This window comes from Euprymna scolopes, chromosome 46, assembly GCF_053919585.1.
Source record: "Euprymna scolopes isolate OS-2025 chromosome 46, ASM5391958v1, whole genome shotgun sequence".
In the NCBI taxonomy this organism is placed as follows: Eukaryota; Metazoa; Mollusca; class Cephalopoda; order Sepiida; family Sepiolidae; genus Euprymna; species Euprymna scolopes.
In genome coordinates this window covers 12,651,182-12,669,487 of record NC_136527.1, presented here as the reverse complement: position 1 = coordinate 12,669,487, position 18,306 = coordinate 12,651,182, and the positions used below count along the sequence as shown (strand labels likewise).

Below are 18,306 nucleotides of genomic sequence, written 5' to 3'. Positions count from 1 at the left end.
TAGGACATGTGTTCAAGCCTGTCTGCCTACAACCACTTTTTTTTTTTTTTTCTCAACACAGCCTATCCTGCCTTGACAGAGTACAAAATAGACTTCGTAGCTTAGTGGGGGATGCGTTTTTCTCTACCCTGCAACCTCTCTCCCACAAAAGAGACGTTGCGAGCCTATCTTTGTTTTATCGTTATTTCCATGGCAGGTGCTCATCTGAACTCCAATCTCTGGTCCCCCCTCGCCAATCTTTCACAAAAAACACCCGTCTAGCTGAATCCACTGTGAAAAATTTCCCCACTCTTTATCTGTGCCTAAATCAAAAAGTGGATTCCATGAACAAAGCTTCTTTCTTAGAACTGCACGCCTGTGGAACTCTGTTCTGTCTGCCTGCTTCCCACCGGACTACAACTTGGATGTCTTCAAGTCCAACGTTAACAAATTCCTAATGAACCGCCCCCTTAAGTAAACACTTCATCAAATTTCCACACTAACGTAATGTACTTGCAATAACCCTTATCCCTGAGTGGCTTCCAGGCCTTGATAAGTGGTGATCACTGTGTAAAAAAAAAAAAAACATACCTCCAAATACCCGGGCAACGCCGGGCATCCAGACTAGTATACTGTAAAGGGATGTTGTTGGAACTCCACCAAACTGTTGGATAGCCGGGTATCAAAACGTGTGTAAAAAATGTGTGTTTGTGCATGTCCGCCAAAGGCTTTTTTCGTCAGCCTTCTCGGTCAGCTCACTCCTTCTTAAAACTTTTTATATCACGTCTAAATCATAATAACTATGACTTAATAACAGGGGTCACAGCTTTTTTTCCATTTCTTTTCCACCTTCGCGTCAAGGCTTCAGGGTTCAAGCCAACTTTCCTACTAAAACTTTTTTTTTCTCTTTTACACCTCCAAACACCCGGCCAACTTTTTTTTTTTTTTTTTACCTCCACCGTCACACACCCCTCCAAACACCCGGGCAACGCCGGGTACCCCCCCGCTAAATAATAATAATGGGGTTTTGAAACAGCACCAAATGGTTATTTATACGGGGAGTAGAGAAGAGAGGCTAGATGTTATGTGGCAAGAGAAGGGAAGACCAGATAATGTAGACGACTAATATGCGCGTATATGTTGGATGAAGGTTGTTTGTATCATTACAGTTTATACTAAGTTCGACCTTTCAGACGACAAATATCGAAAAATTGTCTAAAAACATTAATATCTTCACCTTAAACTGGGCACTTTTCTACGATATTTTTCGACGATATTTTTCAAAGTCATCTTCTGCTTTTGATTGTCTGGCCTAAATTTAAAAAAATGTCACTTCCGGTTCGGCGGTGGTCGTAACAGCATAGACGTCAGGTTTTTTTTCCCCGTGCTTTTCCTCTTTTGCGGTACAGGTTCGAGCCTGCCTTCCTACTACCACTTTATTTTTTTTTTTTTGCTCACTATACACATCCAAGCACCTGGGCAGTGCCGGGTTGAAATGCTAGTTTATCTATATAAATAAAACAGTAGATGTGTGTGTGTGTGTAAATATTTAACCGATAAACACTTTTGCACATTCAAACACCTGGGTAACGCCAGGCTGAAATGCTAGTTTATCTATATAAATAAAACAGTAGATGTGTGTGTGTGTGTGTGTAAATATTTAACCGATAAACACTTAAACTACTGGTCACATAACACTGAAATCAACAAGAAATAGTAATCCTACACCAAGGATGGTTTACAACGATTAAAATCTTTGTTTGGATGGATGACTAATGTGTACAGAAATACATCGGCAAGTTAAAATGCAAAATAGTCATTTAAACTGTCCTTTGAATAATCGAGATCCACTGTAGTGACGTCAAAGAAAAGCCTTGATGCAGACGTCCGAGAGATGTCAAAAAAGGATAAATTAAGGGACATAGTTTTATGAATGCTGTTTGTATGAGGGCCGTTCCAAAAGTAATGCTCCTATTTTTTATTCCGTCCAAATCGATCAGAGCAGATTAAAAGTTCCATCTCTCTATTGCAGATATTGACTGTGTGAAACCCGAAGAGAGCAAGCGCTGTCATGGACGTGCATTAGAAGAGATGCACCATTGAATTTCATCTATGCAGAAAAAATTGAAATGATCAACACCCACCGGCGCCTGCTGAACGTTTACAAAGCCAGTGCAGGTGATAGTTATGAGATGGGTTCGTCGATTTCAGACTGAGAAAGTGTGCGCTAAACTTTCAGGACTGAGGTATCGTTCATTGCTGACAAAAGTGCATTAAGAATGGGAGTGACTATGTAGAAAAAGATTGACCCACATTTTTAAGACAAATACAGGATTAGAACGTTGACGTCATCTGGGATAATAAAAGAGATGACAGACAACAAAGATAGGAAAACAACCACGACAGACGAGCTAACCCAACGCATTGTTGGCCGTTGACTCAGAAAAAGAGTTCATTCGCGGCTAGTCTCCCTGAAAGATTAAAGACAAGACCTTCCAAAGGGCGAATGAACGAATATATATATATATATATATATATATATATATATATATATATAACAAAAACAAAAGCAAATAACACACACACACACACACACATATATATATATATATATATATATATATATTTATGCGCGTGTGTGTGTGTGTGTGTTTTTTGCGATACTTTTTTGAATTAATGGAATAATTTTCCCTTTGACCAATTTGGTACCTCAAAATGGAGAGCCGCATATGCATTATTTTTAAAATATAATTATCAACTGACACATGTTTCGTCGTCCATGACTTATCAGAGTGGCTAGAACGTTGACGTCATCTGGATAATAAAAGAAATGACAGACAACAAAGATAGGAAAACAACCACGACAGACGAGCTAACCCAACGCATTCTTCTCCACACCGCCACACACGCCACTAATGTCAAAACTATTTCTCCGATTATTCTTGTTCTATATAAATAAAACAGTAGACGCGTGTGTGTGTGTGTGTAAATATCTAGCAGGTAAACTCTTACACTACTGGTCACATAACACTGACATTAACAGAAAACGGTAATCATACACCAGCGATGGTTTATAACGAGTAAAATCTTTGTTTGGATGGATGACTAACGCGTAGAGAAATTTATCGGCAAGCTGAAATGCAAAATGTTCATTTCAACTTACCGACATATTTTTATTTCTTCTTGCGTATGTCTACGTTTCATTCATTTCTTTGATATTAAATCTTTCTTTTGATAACTAAATCGTAGGGAACGCGGTTGGAGCGCTAAATGTTTCGGTTTCAATTGTAGCTTATTATACCCATCCCTCCAGCTCTCCAGTGCGGCCGCAGCCGAGATTGAACTCACTACCAGAGTTTGTAGCGTAATTCATATCTTGTCGATAGCTGAATACTTGATGCTTCACAAGGGTTTTCAAGGGTATTTTTTTATCATGGCGCCATCACTAGACGGGTTGCCTACCACAGCTTAAGAGAGTCCCATCTACCTTTGAGAGAAAGATAGACTGCGCCAGTTTCTCAACCTGGTATTTTACCTTGCGGTACATACAACACCTCGCCTTCCCAAATGGGTACTTTTGCTAGTACATATATTTTATTTTTTTACTTATTACTTGTATGAATTATCTATTGTTAATAATTACAGGTTCCCATATCGTATTGAAATCTACTTAGCAATTCCCCAGCATATGTGCTGTTTCTTTCAATCATCTTACTCTCCACCGTTCATCTGTCTATAATTTTTACTTCGTCCCATAATGATAGATGGTTTCCCTTTTCCTTCCAGATATTTTTTTTTTTTTTTACACAGTGATCACCACTTATCAAGGCCCGGAAGCCACTCAGGGATAAGGGTTATTGCAAGTACATTACGTTAGTGTGGAGATTTGGTCAGCTATACCTGACTTTTCAGTCTCTCCACGATGTTCTTTTAACCATACTTTCAATTTTTTTTATTACATTTGTTTGACAAAAAGGTTTAATTTAACAAGAAAAGTCACCTAAAAAAATATTTTTTTTTTTAAAATAGTAATTATTAACGAAACGGAAATCACGCTGTGGTTTTATACTGACCTTTAGAAAGATGATACATCCGGGGTAAAGCCTTAACTGGCCAAGTGTGGCCGTCTCATCCGAAAGACATACGCCGTTGAAATGTAAATTTTGGTCGAATGGGGGCACAGAAAATAACTTCATGATCTGTAAAGAAAATAAAAAACAACAAATAATAAATCTATAATACATATTACACTAGCACGGCTACCCAGCGTTGGAATGGAAATACCATGGAAATAACGATAAAACAAAGACAGGCTCGCAACGTCTCTTCTGTGGGAGAGAGGTTACAGGGAAGAGAAAAGGGCATCCCCCACTAAACCACGAAGTCTATTTTGTACTCTGTCAAGGCAAGATAGGCTGTTTTTAGCAGCTCCTGCCCAGATGTGGCAGCAGTACTCCATCCTTGGACGTACTTGGCTTTTATAAAGATAGAGAATTGCATTAGTAGTGAGATATTTTCTGGAGCGGTAGAAGGATCCCACCATTTTCCCAGCGTCCCTGGCAACAGACTTGATGTACGTGTTCCATTTCAGATCAGGAGTAAAGGTCAAATCCAGAAGCTTGTCAAAACATAGAGCCTCCCCAAGACAAGAACCATCCATTTCAATTGATGCCAGATGGGAATCAGAGCGTTGATGATGTAAAGATAGAAGCTTGGTTTTAGATGCATTAAAAGTGATCAGCCACCTATTCCCCCATTGTACCACGTGCTCAAGGTCAAAGAAGAGAGAATTAGAGAGAACTTTGTCATTTACGGCCTTTGATGTGTTGCCATAGATGGTCGTGTCATCAGCATAGATGTCAACGAATGATTTAAGTATGTGTTTTGGAGATCATTATTTTACATAGTTTCTCTGTTCTTTTTTCATCCCTTTTTCATTTTGTCTTTTTTTAATCACTTTTTTGTTTAATAGCGACCCCCTCCCACCTCCTAATTTGAAAGTTGAAGGTTCAATCCTCAGTGTGGACGACCGAAAAATACGACTGCGAATTAATCAGGACTTATATCCAATTATGGATGACGGAACAGGAATCTGAAGTAAAGAAACGGTTCTGTTCGAAATTCCGTCCAAATTCCCGAGTTCGACAAGAGACAACTATAGGTGGCGACTCCTTTGTAAGAAAAAAAAAAGAAAAAAACAAGGAAAAAAAAGAAAAAAAAAGAAAAGAAAAAAGAAAAAAAGAAATGAAAAAAGGAAAAAAGAAAAGAAAAGAAAAAAGAAAAGAAAAGAAAAAAGAAAAGAAAAGAAAAAAGAAAAAAGAAAAAAAGAAAAAAAGAAAAAAGAAAAAAAAGAAAAAAAGAAAAAGGAAAAAAAGAAAAAAAGGAAAAAAAAAGAAGAAAAAGAAAAAAAAGAAAAAAAAAGTGCTACACACACACACGTCTTCAACCATAATCTTCTGCATAGCATTAATAGTTATGCTTCACTCATCCTCTCACCTGTAGTTTCAAATTTCGAAGTGTATCGTTTCTCAACCTGGTATTTTACCTCGCGGTACATACAGCGCCTCGCCTTCCCGAATGGTCATCCATCTGGTACTGGCCAGGTTCAACGTTGCTTAACTTCGGTGATCTGGCGAGATCCGGTGTGTCAACGTGGTTGTGCCGTATACGACTACAATATGGTCGTCTTCAAGTCCAACGTAAACAAATTCTTGATGAGCCGTCCCCCTAAGTAATCCAATTTAAAAAACTTACACTACTAACGATTACTACGATATTGTCCCATTGACTAATGTGCACTCATTAACCCTTATCCTTGAGTGGCCTCCAGGCCTTGATAAGTGGCGACTCCTTTGTAAAAAAAAAAAAAAATAAATAAATAAATAAAGTGCTACACACGTCTTCAACCATAATCTTCTGCACGGCATTAATAGTTATGATACGCCTCACTCGTCCTCATTCTCGTTGCTAATAAATCTCACCTGTAGCTTCAAATCTCGAAGTGTATCGTTGGAGGACACGATCACTTCTTTTTCACCTCGCATCCTTCGGTGTCGATGGCTTCGTCTGACGCTGTTCTCAGCTGCACTCAGCTGGAAAACTTTATTGTTTTCAGTCGTGGGCGTCGCATTCTCTTCAGATGTAGCGGAAGAGGTGAGAGTTGTGGAGGCAGGAGTGGCTTCACTTGAAGCTGGAATCGCTTCAGTAGAGGCCGGGTCAGTCGCTATGTCCGCAGCAGCTATTTTAGGCTTTTTGCATACTGTCTGAAAATAGAAAAGAATTAAATCTTGATAGAACATCTGTATCTGTCACATGGTACACGTTATGTGCGTGTGGAGAGAGGACAATAAATATATATATATATATATATATATATATATATATATATATATATTATGGCAGTAGAGTTTAGTTTCCTAGAAGTACATCCAATGAAACAACATGTGTCTACCAAAAAGTGCTCAATAAGTGAACAGAGCAGGTATATTAAATTTATTGCCATTAATGTTTGTATAAATAAATTTAATATATATATATATAAATTTCTTCTTATAATATATATATATATATATAATCAGGACTTCTATCCAGTTATGGATGACGGAACAGGAATCTGAAGTAAAGAAACGGTTCTGTTCGAAATTTACGTGGTACACGCTATGTGCGTGTGGAGAGAGGACAATATATATATATGTATATATATATATATATATATATATATACAAAAAAAAAATTAAAAATAACCTGGATGATGGACTAGTGATGAATAGCAAAAACAAAAGAAATTATTCAACAAAATGTTTTATGAGTCTACCCCTTCCATCTAAAAAAAGGACAAATGTGTGTGCACATCTTTTGTATGTCCGGCAAAGGGTTATTTCAGAGGTGGGACCGGAGAGAGGGGGGGGGGTCTCCGTGGGCTTACTACATTTAGAACTTTTTTATATTTCGTCTAGATTGTAATATCTAGGATTTTTTCGGGGGTGGGGGTCTCCGTGGGCTTACTACATTTAGAACTTTTTTATATTTCGTCTAGATTGTAATATCTAGGATTTTTTCGGGGGTGGGGGTCTCCGTGGGCTTACTACATTTAGAACTTTTTTATATTTCGTCTAGATTGTAATATCTAAGATTTTTTCGGGGGGTGGGGGTCTCCGTGGGCTTACTACATTTAGAACTTTTTTATATTTCGTCTAGATTGTAATATCTAGGATTTTTTCGGGGGTGGGGGTCTCCGTGGGCTTACTACATTTAGAACTTTTTTATATTTCGTCTAGATTGTAATATCTAGGATTTTTTCGGGGGGTGGGGGTCTCCGTGGGCTTACTACATTTAGAACTTTTTTATATTTCGTCTAGATCGTAATATCTAGGATTTTTTCGAGGGTGGGGGTCTCCGTGGGCTTACTACATTTAGAACTTTTTTATATTTCGTCTAGATTGTAATATCTAGGATTTTTTCGGGGGGTGGGGGTCTCCGTGGGCTTACTACATTTAGAACTTTTTTATATTTCGTCTAGATTGTAATATCTAGGATTTTTTCGGGGGTGCGGGTCTCCGTGGGCTTACTACATTTAGAACTTTTTTATATTTCGTCTAGATCGTAATATCTAAGATTTTTTCGGGGGTGGGGGTCTCCGTGGGCTTACTACATTTAGAACTTTTTTATATTTCGTCTAGATCGTAATATCTAGGATTTTTTCGGGGGTGGGGGTCTCCGTGGGCTTACTACATTTAGAACTTTTTTATATTTCGTCTAGATTGTAATATCTAGGATTTTTTCGGGGGTGGGGGTCTCCGTGGGCTTACTACATTTAGTACTTTTTTATATTTCGTCTAGATTGTAATATCTAGGATTTTTTCGGGGGGTGGGGGTCTCCGTGGGCTTACTACATTTAGAACTTTTTTATATTTCGTCTAGATTGTAATATCTAGGATTTTTTCGGGGGTGGGGGTCTCCGTGGGCTTACTACATTTAGAACTTTTTTATATTTCGTCTAGATTGTAATATCTAGGATTTTTTCGGGGGGTGGGGGTCTCCGTGGGCTTACTACATTTAGAACTTTTTTATATTTCGTCTAGATTGTAATATCTAGGATTTTTTCGGGGGTGGGGGTCACAGTGGGCTTACTACATTTAGAACTTTTTTATATTTCGTCTAGATTGTAATATCTAGGATTTTTTCGGGGGTGGGGGTCTCCGTGGGCTTACTACATTTAGAACTTTTTTATATTTCGTCTAGATTGTAATATCTAGGATTTTTTCGGGGGGTGGGGGTCTCCGTGGGCTTACTACATTTAGAACTTTTTTATATTTCGTCTAGATTGTAATATCTAGGATTTTTTCGGGGGTTGGGGTCTCCGTGGGCTTACTACATTTAGAACTTTTTTATATTTCGTCAAGATTGTAATATCTAGGATTTTTTCGGGGGTGGGGGTCTCTGTAGGCTTACTACATTTAGAACTTTTTTATATTTCGTCTAGATTGTAATATCTAGGATTTTTTCGGGGGTGGGGGTCTCCGTGGGCTTACTACATTTAGAACTTTTTTTATATTTCGTCTAGATTGTAATATCTAGGATTTTTTCGGGGGTGGGGGTCTCCGTGGGCTTACTACATTTAGAACTTTTTTATATTTCGTCTAGATTGTAATATCTAGGATTTTTTCGGGGGGGATGGGGTCTCCGTGGGCTTACTACATTTAGAACTTTTTTATATTTCGTCTAGATTGTAATATCTATGATTTTTTCGGGGGTGGGGGTCTCCGTGGGCTTACTACATTTAGAACATTTTTATATTTCGTCTAGATTGTAATATCTAGGATTTTTTCGGGGGTGGGGGTCTCCGTGGGCTTACTACATTTAGAACATTTTTATATTCTGTCTAGATTGTAATATCTATGATTTTTTCGAGGGGGGGGTCACCGTGGGCTTACTACATTTAGAACATTTTTATATTCTGTCTAGATTGTAATATCTATGATTTTTTCGGGGGTGGGGGTCTCCGTGGGCTTACTACATTTAGAACTTTTTTTATATTTCGTCTAGATTGTAATATCTAGGATTTTTTCGGGGGGTGGGGGTCTCCGTGGGCTTACTACATTTAGAACATTTTTATATTTCGTCTAGATTGTAATATCTATGATTTTTTCGGGGGTGGGGGTCTCCGTGGGCTTACTACATTTAGAACTTTTTTTATATTTCGTCTAGATTGTAATATCTAGGATTTTTTCGGGGGGTGGGGGTCTCCGTGGGCTTACTACATTTAGAACTTTTTTATATTTCGTCTAGATCGTAATATCTAGGATTTTTTCGAGGGTGGGGGTCTCCGTGGGCTTACTACATTTAGAACTTTTTTATATTTCGTCTAGATTGTAATATCTAGGATTTTTTCGGGGGTGGGGGTCTCCGTGGGCTTACTACATTTAGAACTTTTTTTATATTTCGTCTAGATTGTAATATCTATGATTTTTTCGGGGGTGGGGGTCTCCGTGGGCTTACTACATTTAGAACTTTTTTTATATTTCGTCTAGATTGTAATATCTAGGATTTTTTTTGGGGGGGGGGGGGTCTCCGTGGGCTTACTACATTTAGAACTTTTTATATTCTGTCTAGATCGTAATATCTAGGATTTTTTTTTGGGGGGGGGGGTCTCCGTGGGCTTACTACATTTAGAACATTTTTATATTCTGTCTAGATCGTAATATCTAGGATTTTTTCGGGGGTGGGGGTCTCCGTGGGCTTACTACATTTAGAACATTTTTATATTCTGTCTAGATCGTAATATCTAGGATTTTTTCGGGGGTGGGGTCTCCGTGGGCTTACTACATTTAGAACATTTTTATATTCTGTCTAGATCATAATATCTAGGATTTTTTCGGGGGTGGGGGTCTCCGTGGGCTTACTACATTTAGAACATTTTTATATTCTGTCTAGATCGTAATATCTAGGATTTTTTCGGGGGTGGGGTCTCCGTGGGCTTACTACATTTAGAACATTTTTATATTCTGTCTAGATCGTAATATCTAGGATTTTTTCGGGGGTGGGGTCTCCGTGGGCTTACTACATTTAGAACTTTTTTATATTCTGTCTAGATCGTAATATCTAGGATTTTTTCGGGGGTGGGGTCTCCGTGGGCTTACTACATTTAGAACATTTTTATATTCTGTCTAGATCGTAATATCTATGATTTTTTCGAGGGGGGGGGGTCACCGTGGGCTTACTACATTTAGAACTTTTTATATTTCGTCTAGATCGTAATATCTAGGATTTTTTCGAGGGGTGGGGTCTCCGTGGGCTTACTACATTTAGAACATTTTTATATTCTGTCTAGATCGTAATATCTAGGATTTTTTCGGGGGTGGGGTCTCCGTGGGCTTACTACATTTAGAACATTTTTATATTCTGTCTAGATCGTAATATCTAGGATTTTTTCGGGGGTGGGGTCTCCGTGGGCTTACTACATTTAGAACATTTTTATATTCTGTCTAGATCATAATATCTAGGATTTTTTCGGGGGTGGGGTCTCCGTGGGCTTACTACATTTAGAACATTTTTATATTCTGTCTAGATCGTAATATCTAGGATTTTTTCGGGGGTGGGGGTCTCCGTGGGCTTACTACATTTAGAACTTTTTTATATTTCGTCTAGATTGTAATATCTAGGATTTTTTCGGGGGAGGGGTCTCCGTGGGCTTACTACATTTAGAACATTTTTATATTCTGTCTAGATCATAATATCTAGGATTTTTTCGAGGGGGGGGTCACCGTGGGCTTACTACATTTAGAACATTTTTATATTCTGTCTAGATCGTAATATCTAGGATTTTTTCGAGGGGGGGGGTCACTGTGGGCTTACTACATTTAGAACTTTTCATATTTCGTCTAGATTGTAATATCTAGGATTTTTTCGGGGGTGGGGTCTCCGTGGGCTTACTACATTTAGAACATTTTTATATTCTGTCTAGATCATAATATCTAGGATTTTTTCGGGGGTGGGGTCTCCGTGGGCTTACTACATTTAGAACTTTTTTATATTCTGTCTAGATCGTAATATCTAGGATTTTTTCGGGGGTGGGGTCTCCGTGGGCTTACTACATTTAGAACATTTTTATATTCTGTCTAGATTGTAATATCTATGATTTTTTCGAGGGGGGGGTCACCGTGGGCTTACTACATTTAGAACCTTTTTATATTCTGTCTAGATCGTAATATCTAGGATTTTTTCGGGGGTGGGGGTCACCGTGGGCTTACTACATTTAGAACTTTTTTATATTCTGTCTAGATTGTAATATCTATGATTTTTTCGGGGGTGGGGTCACCGTGGGCTTACTACATTTAGAACATTTTTATATTCTGTCTAGATCGTAATATCTAGGATTTTTTCGGGGGTGGGGGTCTCCGTGGGCTTACTACATTTAGAACTTTTTTATATTTCGTCTAGATTGTAATATCTATGATTTTTTCGAGGGGGGGGTCACCGTGGGCTTACTACATTTAGAACTTTTTTATATTCTGTCTAGATCGTAATATCTATGATTTTTTCGAGGGGGGGGGTCACTGTGGGCTTACTACATTTAGAACTTTTTATATTTCGTCTAGATTGTAATATCTAGGATTTCCCGTCTAGATTTATTTACATAGACGTTTATAAAATTCTTGCTATTTCAACCCCCCTCGTGTGTGTTCGGCTTTTTCGTATAACAGTGAAACTAGTCTGAAAATAGAAAATAATTAAATTTTAAAATAACACCTGTATGTTTATCACGTGGTATGTTATGTGTGCGTGTGTGGTGAGAGGACAATATAAAAAAAAAAATTAAAATAACCTGGATGCTTGGCTAATGATGAGTAGCAAAAACAAAAGAAATTATTCTAAAAACGTTTTATGAGTCTACCCCTCCCATCTATCTATCTATATATATATATACATATATATATATATATATATGTTTTAACTGCTTGCTCGTATATATATATATATATATATATATATATATATATATATATATATATATATTAAGTAATGTGATCTATAATTTAAAAGTTTTAAAAAATTTTTAAATTTAAAAATCAAATTTTAATTAAATTAAAAATCAGTTTCATAAGAAGGAACAACAACAAAGTCAATTATCTGTACGATCGTTTCGGAAATCCGTGCTTTTTATTTGTGGTATACATGAAGTCACGTAGAACAATTATACATAGTTTTTTTGGTAAGCACGGTCTCCTCATCAGCAAATTTAGGAGGATTTCTATTGAATTGAAAAGACACCAAAAATAAACCTAGCATTAACAGTAAGGCAGATGAATCTTTTGGTTTTTCTTTTTTTGAAATCAGGAACTGTATTTAAAGTAGTCATTTAGATGTTTGCTATAGCTTTTTATTTTATATATATATATATATATATACTAGCAATGAGTGCCCAGCGTTGCCCGGGTGTTTGCAGGTGTATGCTGAGCAAAAGAAAAAAAAACAGTAATTTTTTTTTAAAACTTTGACCCCTATTATGATCCCTCAATATTTATTGTTTTGGGCTCAAATCAAGTTATTAAGTTAGATCCATGTTCAAGGAACCAATATCTAAGATGTCAAGTATTTAGACCCAAAATTGTCAGAGGAGTTTTGTAGGGTTCTCAAAGGTCAAATCGTTGAACCTTGACCCTTTAAAAACGAATTTTCTGTCCAAAACCCGATCACATCGATTTTCCCAAATCTCAGTACCCTGTATATCAAATTTCGAGTCTGTAGATTAAAAATTGACAGAGTTATTGCGTAGGGAAATGTACACAGACACACAGAGACATGTTCACTTTTATATATATATATATATATATTGTCATAAGGACATATTTCTTCTTATGATCTGAATAAATATTATTTTCGAAACACACATAATAATATTAATTATAAATTAAATATAATTAAATATAATTATTAATATAATAATTATAACAGAAAAAATACTTAAAATATTATATAATAATATAAAATATATATGAAATAATTATTAATATAACTATAAAATAAAAATACTTAAAATATTATATATTAATATAAAATATATATAAAAATAATTATTAATATAACTATAATAAAATAAAAATACTTAAAATATATATTAATATAAAATATATATAAAAATAATTATTAATATAATAACTATAATAAAAAATACTTAAAATATTATATAATAATATAAAATATATATAAAATTATTAATATAATAACTATAATAAAAAATACTTAAAATATTATATAATAATATAAAATATATATAAAAATAATTAATGTAATAACTATAATAAATAAAAATACTTAAAATATTATATATTAATATAAAATATATATATAAAAATAGTTATTAATATAATAACTATAATAAAACATATTTAAAATATTATATAATAATATAAAATATATATAAAAATAATTATTAATATAATAACTATAATAAATAAAAATACTTAAAATATTGTATAATAATATGAAATATAAAATATAATAATACTACTTAAAATAAAAAATAACAATAAAAGATTATATAAAATTATATAAAAGCAGTTTTACTTTAATTTGAATGCAAAGCGTTTTTTGGTGTCTATGGAGAACGAACATTTATTCCAATTTTAAGGTTCCAGAAATATCTTTTAGCGAAAGTATAAATAGAATGCTGGTCACTAACTTAAATCAGTACTTGATATTTGGGACACGAATACGGCGGTGAAAGTTTCCGACTAGAAGTGTCATTAAACTCACAAGAAAAACTGACCACATATAAAAAACAGAAAGAGCAGCCTCCGCTAAACCTATATCTTGGAAATATAAATTGATTTCTTTGAATTAAGATTGGCTAAAGCATTTTTATATCTAAAAACAAACCTTAAGGGAATTACTCTAAGGAATAGTCGTCTCCCTTTTACCCTGTGAACTATTCTTGTTTTCGGTTGTTTAAATGACTTTTTGTTTCATTTTAACCTTTTTTTTTTTTTTAATCCTATTTTTTTATTAATATATGATTTGCGGATTTATCCCTAGACTCTACCAGCCAAATCCATAACAATATATATTTCTACAATATGGATCCAACATATACAATTTCGAGAAGAACACAAAAAGGACTATTCGGAGATTGGAGAAGATAAAAAGGAAAATTGTAAAACAGAATAATTCCGTGCTATTTAATGATATTTGTATAAATGAGAAAATGCTGCCTATATATATATATATATATATATATATATATATATATATGAGCAAACAGTTAATAAAATATGTTAAAAAACACTTTGAAATGAGTTAAAAACATATTTAATCTGAAAAGGAAACACTAGATAAATGGATAGTCCTTAATCCGCGGAGTTTCGAAGAAATACTCTCCTTCTCATCAGAGGGTAGGAATTAGCAAAATGCGGGATCGGATTTTGCATGCAGAAGTATTTGATGAAACAACAAGTAAGTCAAAGATCTTACTTGAAAACAAAAAAAGTGAAGCAGAGGGAATACGGTGAAGAAAAATGTGATTACACACGAATGGATAGTCTGGTAGAAGATAAAAAATCCAGTGACGGTAAAATCCAAATATATAACTTCAAGAAAGTTAAATGAATTTCCATTTGTACAAGTAAAATCCAAAGAAATCCCGTAATTGGAAGAAGATGGTCCATAATAATCCAAAGGCAGAAATCCATGGAATAATTCACAAAAATGTGTACAAGGAAAAAAATAATATTAATAAAAGAAAAATAAGATGTGCTTTTCACTCTACTTCCGAGACATAACTATAAATAAATAGTATAATATATATAATAATATAACATATATATATATATATATATATATATATATATATATATATATATATATAAAGGCAAAATGTGCATGCACATCTTTTGTATGTCCGGCAAAGGCTTTTCTCAGAGGCAGGGGGGATGTTCTCCGTGGGGTTACTACTTTTTAGAACTTTTTATATACCGTCTAGATCGTAATATCTACAATTTGCGAACGCGCGTCACGTCCCCTCGTGCATGTTCGTCTTTTTCGTATATAAGCGAAACTAATCTGAAGCGAAGGCACTGTTCCCAGCCCTCATGCCGGGAACATCCAGAAAGCATTGAGGTTTGATCAATACGGGGGGAAACTCCTTATATCAGACAATTGCTATTCATTTGAACACTCCCTTTTTATAGGGAACTGGTTTTCCTCCCCAACATCTTGGGGGAACAAACAACAAAAGTTGGGGAACGAAAACCAAAAAAACTCCTTCGCAGGAAAATTTAAGTGCGGGATTTCATTCACTTACTGGTGTGATGTTTGGCCTAATTTAATTCATGCACTCATCAATTAACTTTAATTGTTAAATTAAAACGCTTTTCTGTTACTCTGCCGTCCTGGCCGAGCAGGTAACACGTCAGAATTTCTCACACTTTCTTTTTCACCTTCGCCTCAAGATTCCGGGTTCGATCCTACCTACGTACCTACCAAAACATTTTTTTTCTTTTACCACACCAACGACGCCGGATACCCCTGCTAGTCTATTTGTGACGGGACACCGGACGATGCCGGGTGTCCCGTTCAGCTAGGTGAAGATAAGAATGCTTATGGCCGGGGAGGGGGGGGGGCGTGCTGATACTGTATCAAAGATTAAGACAGGCGTTTATGAGATGTTGGGAGGCATGATATCTGTTTTAATGGCGGAAAAAAGGAGATTATTTTTCTAGTTGGATCTGGTGAGAATGAGTTTTAACTAACGTAATTGATTCGGACAGTCTCGAGAATTGGGTTCCAAAATGTCTGCTCGGAGTCGGGGACCCGTGGTGTTTAAACTCAGAGACCACCAAGCTAGTTTGACAGATATGTTCACAAAACAATAGAGAAAGGGAAAAGTATAAGAAAATAGAGAGATAGAAAAAGAAATTCACAAGATAAGAAAGAGGGGGGAATAGAAGATAATGGAGAAAAGGAAGGAAGATGCTTTTGATATAAACAACGATCGCCTACTCGAAAAAGAGTTAGAAGGTTTTTGGCAGTCTTTGGTCAGCGAGCGAAGCGTACACATCGGCTCTCGCCCCGCCTGGGGTGAGAGGCAGGGGCAGAAATCTCAGTAAGGACTAACTTAAAAAGAACTTGTTCTTAGCTAGAGAATTAACCTGATATCTCAAATATACAACCTGCATCACGAAGCGCGGATAACGAAAACATGACTTTAAACAAATGTAGAATGATTGCAAATAATTATTTTATTTGGTTTAAACGAAAATGACCTCAGAGTTTTTTCTTTGTTTTTCGATTGCCGGCATAAGTGAAGATGCAGTTTATTTCAGGTATGCCCTGACGGCAGACGACGAAGACGCAGACATAAAACCAGAGTGACGGCCGAAGAGGACAATGTTGCCACACGGACTTGGGGTCATGCACGTTTAACGTGCCTTGAGCAGCGGAGGTATGTTTTCCAGGGACCAGTACGAGTCTGGTCACGCTGGAGGGGTCCACCACTAGACGACGCAGGCCCGGGACATCGTTCTCGTTACAACGTGATGCACGTGAGATGTCCCGTTACATATTTATATATATAAAAGGCAAATGCGGCAAGCGAGGTTTTGTATGTCCAACCAAGGTTTTTTCACCAGGCTTCTCAGGGTGGGGGGGGGGGGTGAGGGGTACCATTGCTTAGAACTTCTTATACATCCCCTAGATAATAATATCTAGGATTTGCAAACGCGTGGCACGTCTAGGTTTATTTACGTCGACTTTTACACAATTCTTACTATTTCAGCCCCTCGTGTCGATTCGGCTTTTTCGTATAAAAGCGAAACTGACGTGAAACGAAGGTGCAGTTCTCGGCCTACAGGCCAGGAGTGTCCAGAAAGCAATGGACGTTTGGTCAATGTCAGTGAAAACCGTCATACCAGACAATTGCTTTCATTTGGACATTCCCCTAATAAAGGGGAGCTAGTTTTCCCCAACATGTCGGGGAAACAAAACCAGACAAAGTTGGGTAAAAAACAAACCCAAAACAACTACCCCGCAGTTAAAATTAAGTGCGTAATTTACTTATCTTTGACCTAATTAAATTCGCCGCGCACCTGCCATTTATAAACTTTAAATTGAAATTGGTTTCAATTATTTTCCTTTCGTTTTCACCTCAACATTCCAGGTTCGATCCTACCTACCTACCAAAATTGCCTCTGAGATGGGTATATATATGCTGATGACACCACACTCTATAACAGGCACGAGGGGAAAACAAATGAACACATATCTAAAGAAATGGCAAAAACGCTAGAGGATGACCTCCAATCTGTAGTGGAATGGGGACCACCAATAGCAATGGCCAAAGACTCATTATCTGAAAATACTTCTTTTAAACTCTGAGGCCTAACGTTCACGAAGAAGGTAGGCTCTCTCTACCGTGCTAGAAAGCTACTAACGCCCGAAAGTAACCTGTAAGGCCACCATTCGCCCACGTATGGAGTACTGTTGTCATATTTGTGCTGGTGCATCTGCCCTAGTTTCTCAATCCTAGATACGGTTCAAAAACGAGTCGCCAACATGATAGGTCCTGAACTGTCATCTAAGCTTCAGCCACTGTCCCATCGACGAAATGTTGCATCCCTCTGCCTGTTCTACAAATATTTTAATAGTGAATGCTCCGATGAACTGCAACACTTGTACCCCTCGACGTAAATACCCCCGACAAACCCGACAAGCAGCTAAATCCCACCCCTTCACAGTTGAGATCCCTAGATGTAAGAGAACCTTTTACTTCAGTAGTTTCTTCCCCAGAACTGCTAGACTTTAGAATTCTCTTCCAGGATCCTGCTTCCCTAAATGTACTGACATGCAGAAGTTTAAGTGCAACGTGATCGACATCTTGCTGTCCCTGTTTCCTTAACTGTACTCACATGCAGAAGTTCAAGTGTAACATAAACCAACATCTTGCTACCCAACTCCCTACATAGTACCCCTGCAGCTTATGTCCCTGATAGTAGCCCCCTACATCAAAGTGGCAATATGCTAGAGGAAGGTAACAGGAAGTCATTCTTTAATGAAACAAAGTCATCTACTTGCCCTAAACTTGATTATGATTGGGAAGTAATTTTTTGAAGAAACAAAGTTATCTAACTTCCCAACTCCCCTTCCATTACACTTCATTACGCTCTATAACACACACAAGAGAAGAACGGATGTACATAAATCTAAGACAATGGCAGAATCGTCACAAAATAATCTCCAGAATAGTGTTACATGATAAGGGCTGTCCCCTGTTCATGTAAGTATAAAAATAGAGAGATTAGTTAAAATGAAAATAAGAGAAAGCAGAAATCGAAC

General features: G+C 36.5%; 1 protein-coding gene across 2 annotated transcripts in view; it reads right to left on the bottom strand.

Annotated features, from left to right (window-relative positions):
- LOC145271211 (ubiquitin carboxyl-terminal hydrolase 48-like) overlaps positions 1–18,306 on the bottom strand; it is a 203,116-nt gene that overhangs the window by 18,355 nt on the left and 166,455 nt on the right. For both annotated transcript variants that reach the window (XM_080126775.1, XM_080126774.1), the window contains exons 27-28: positions 5,961–6,242; positions 4,053–4,178 (exon numbers count right to left, since the gene is read on the bottom strand). In XM_080126775.1, the coding sequence (XP_079982901.1) occupies positions 4,053–4,178; positions 5,961–6,242 (408 nt within the window). The remainder of the gene's footprint in view (positions 1–4,052; positions 4,179–5,960; positions 6,243–18,306) is intronic.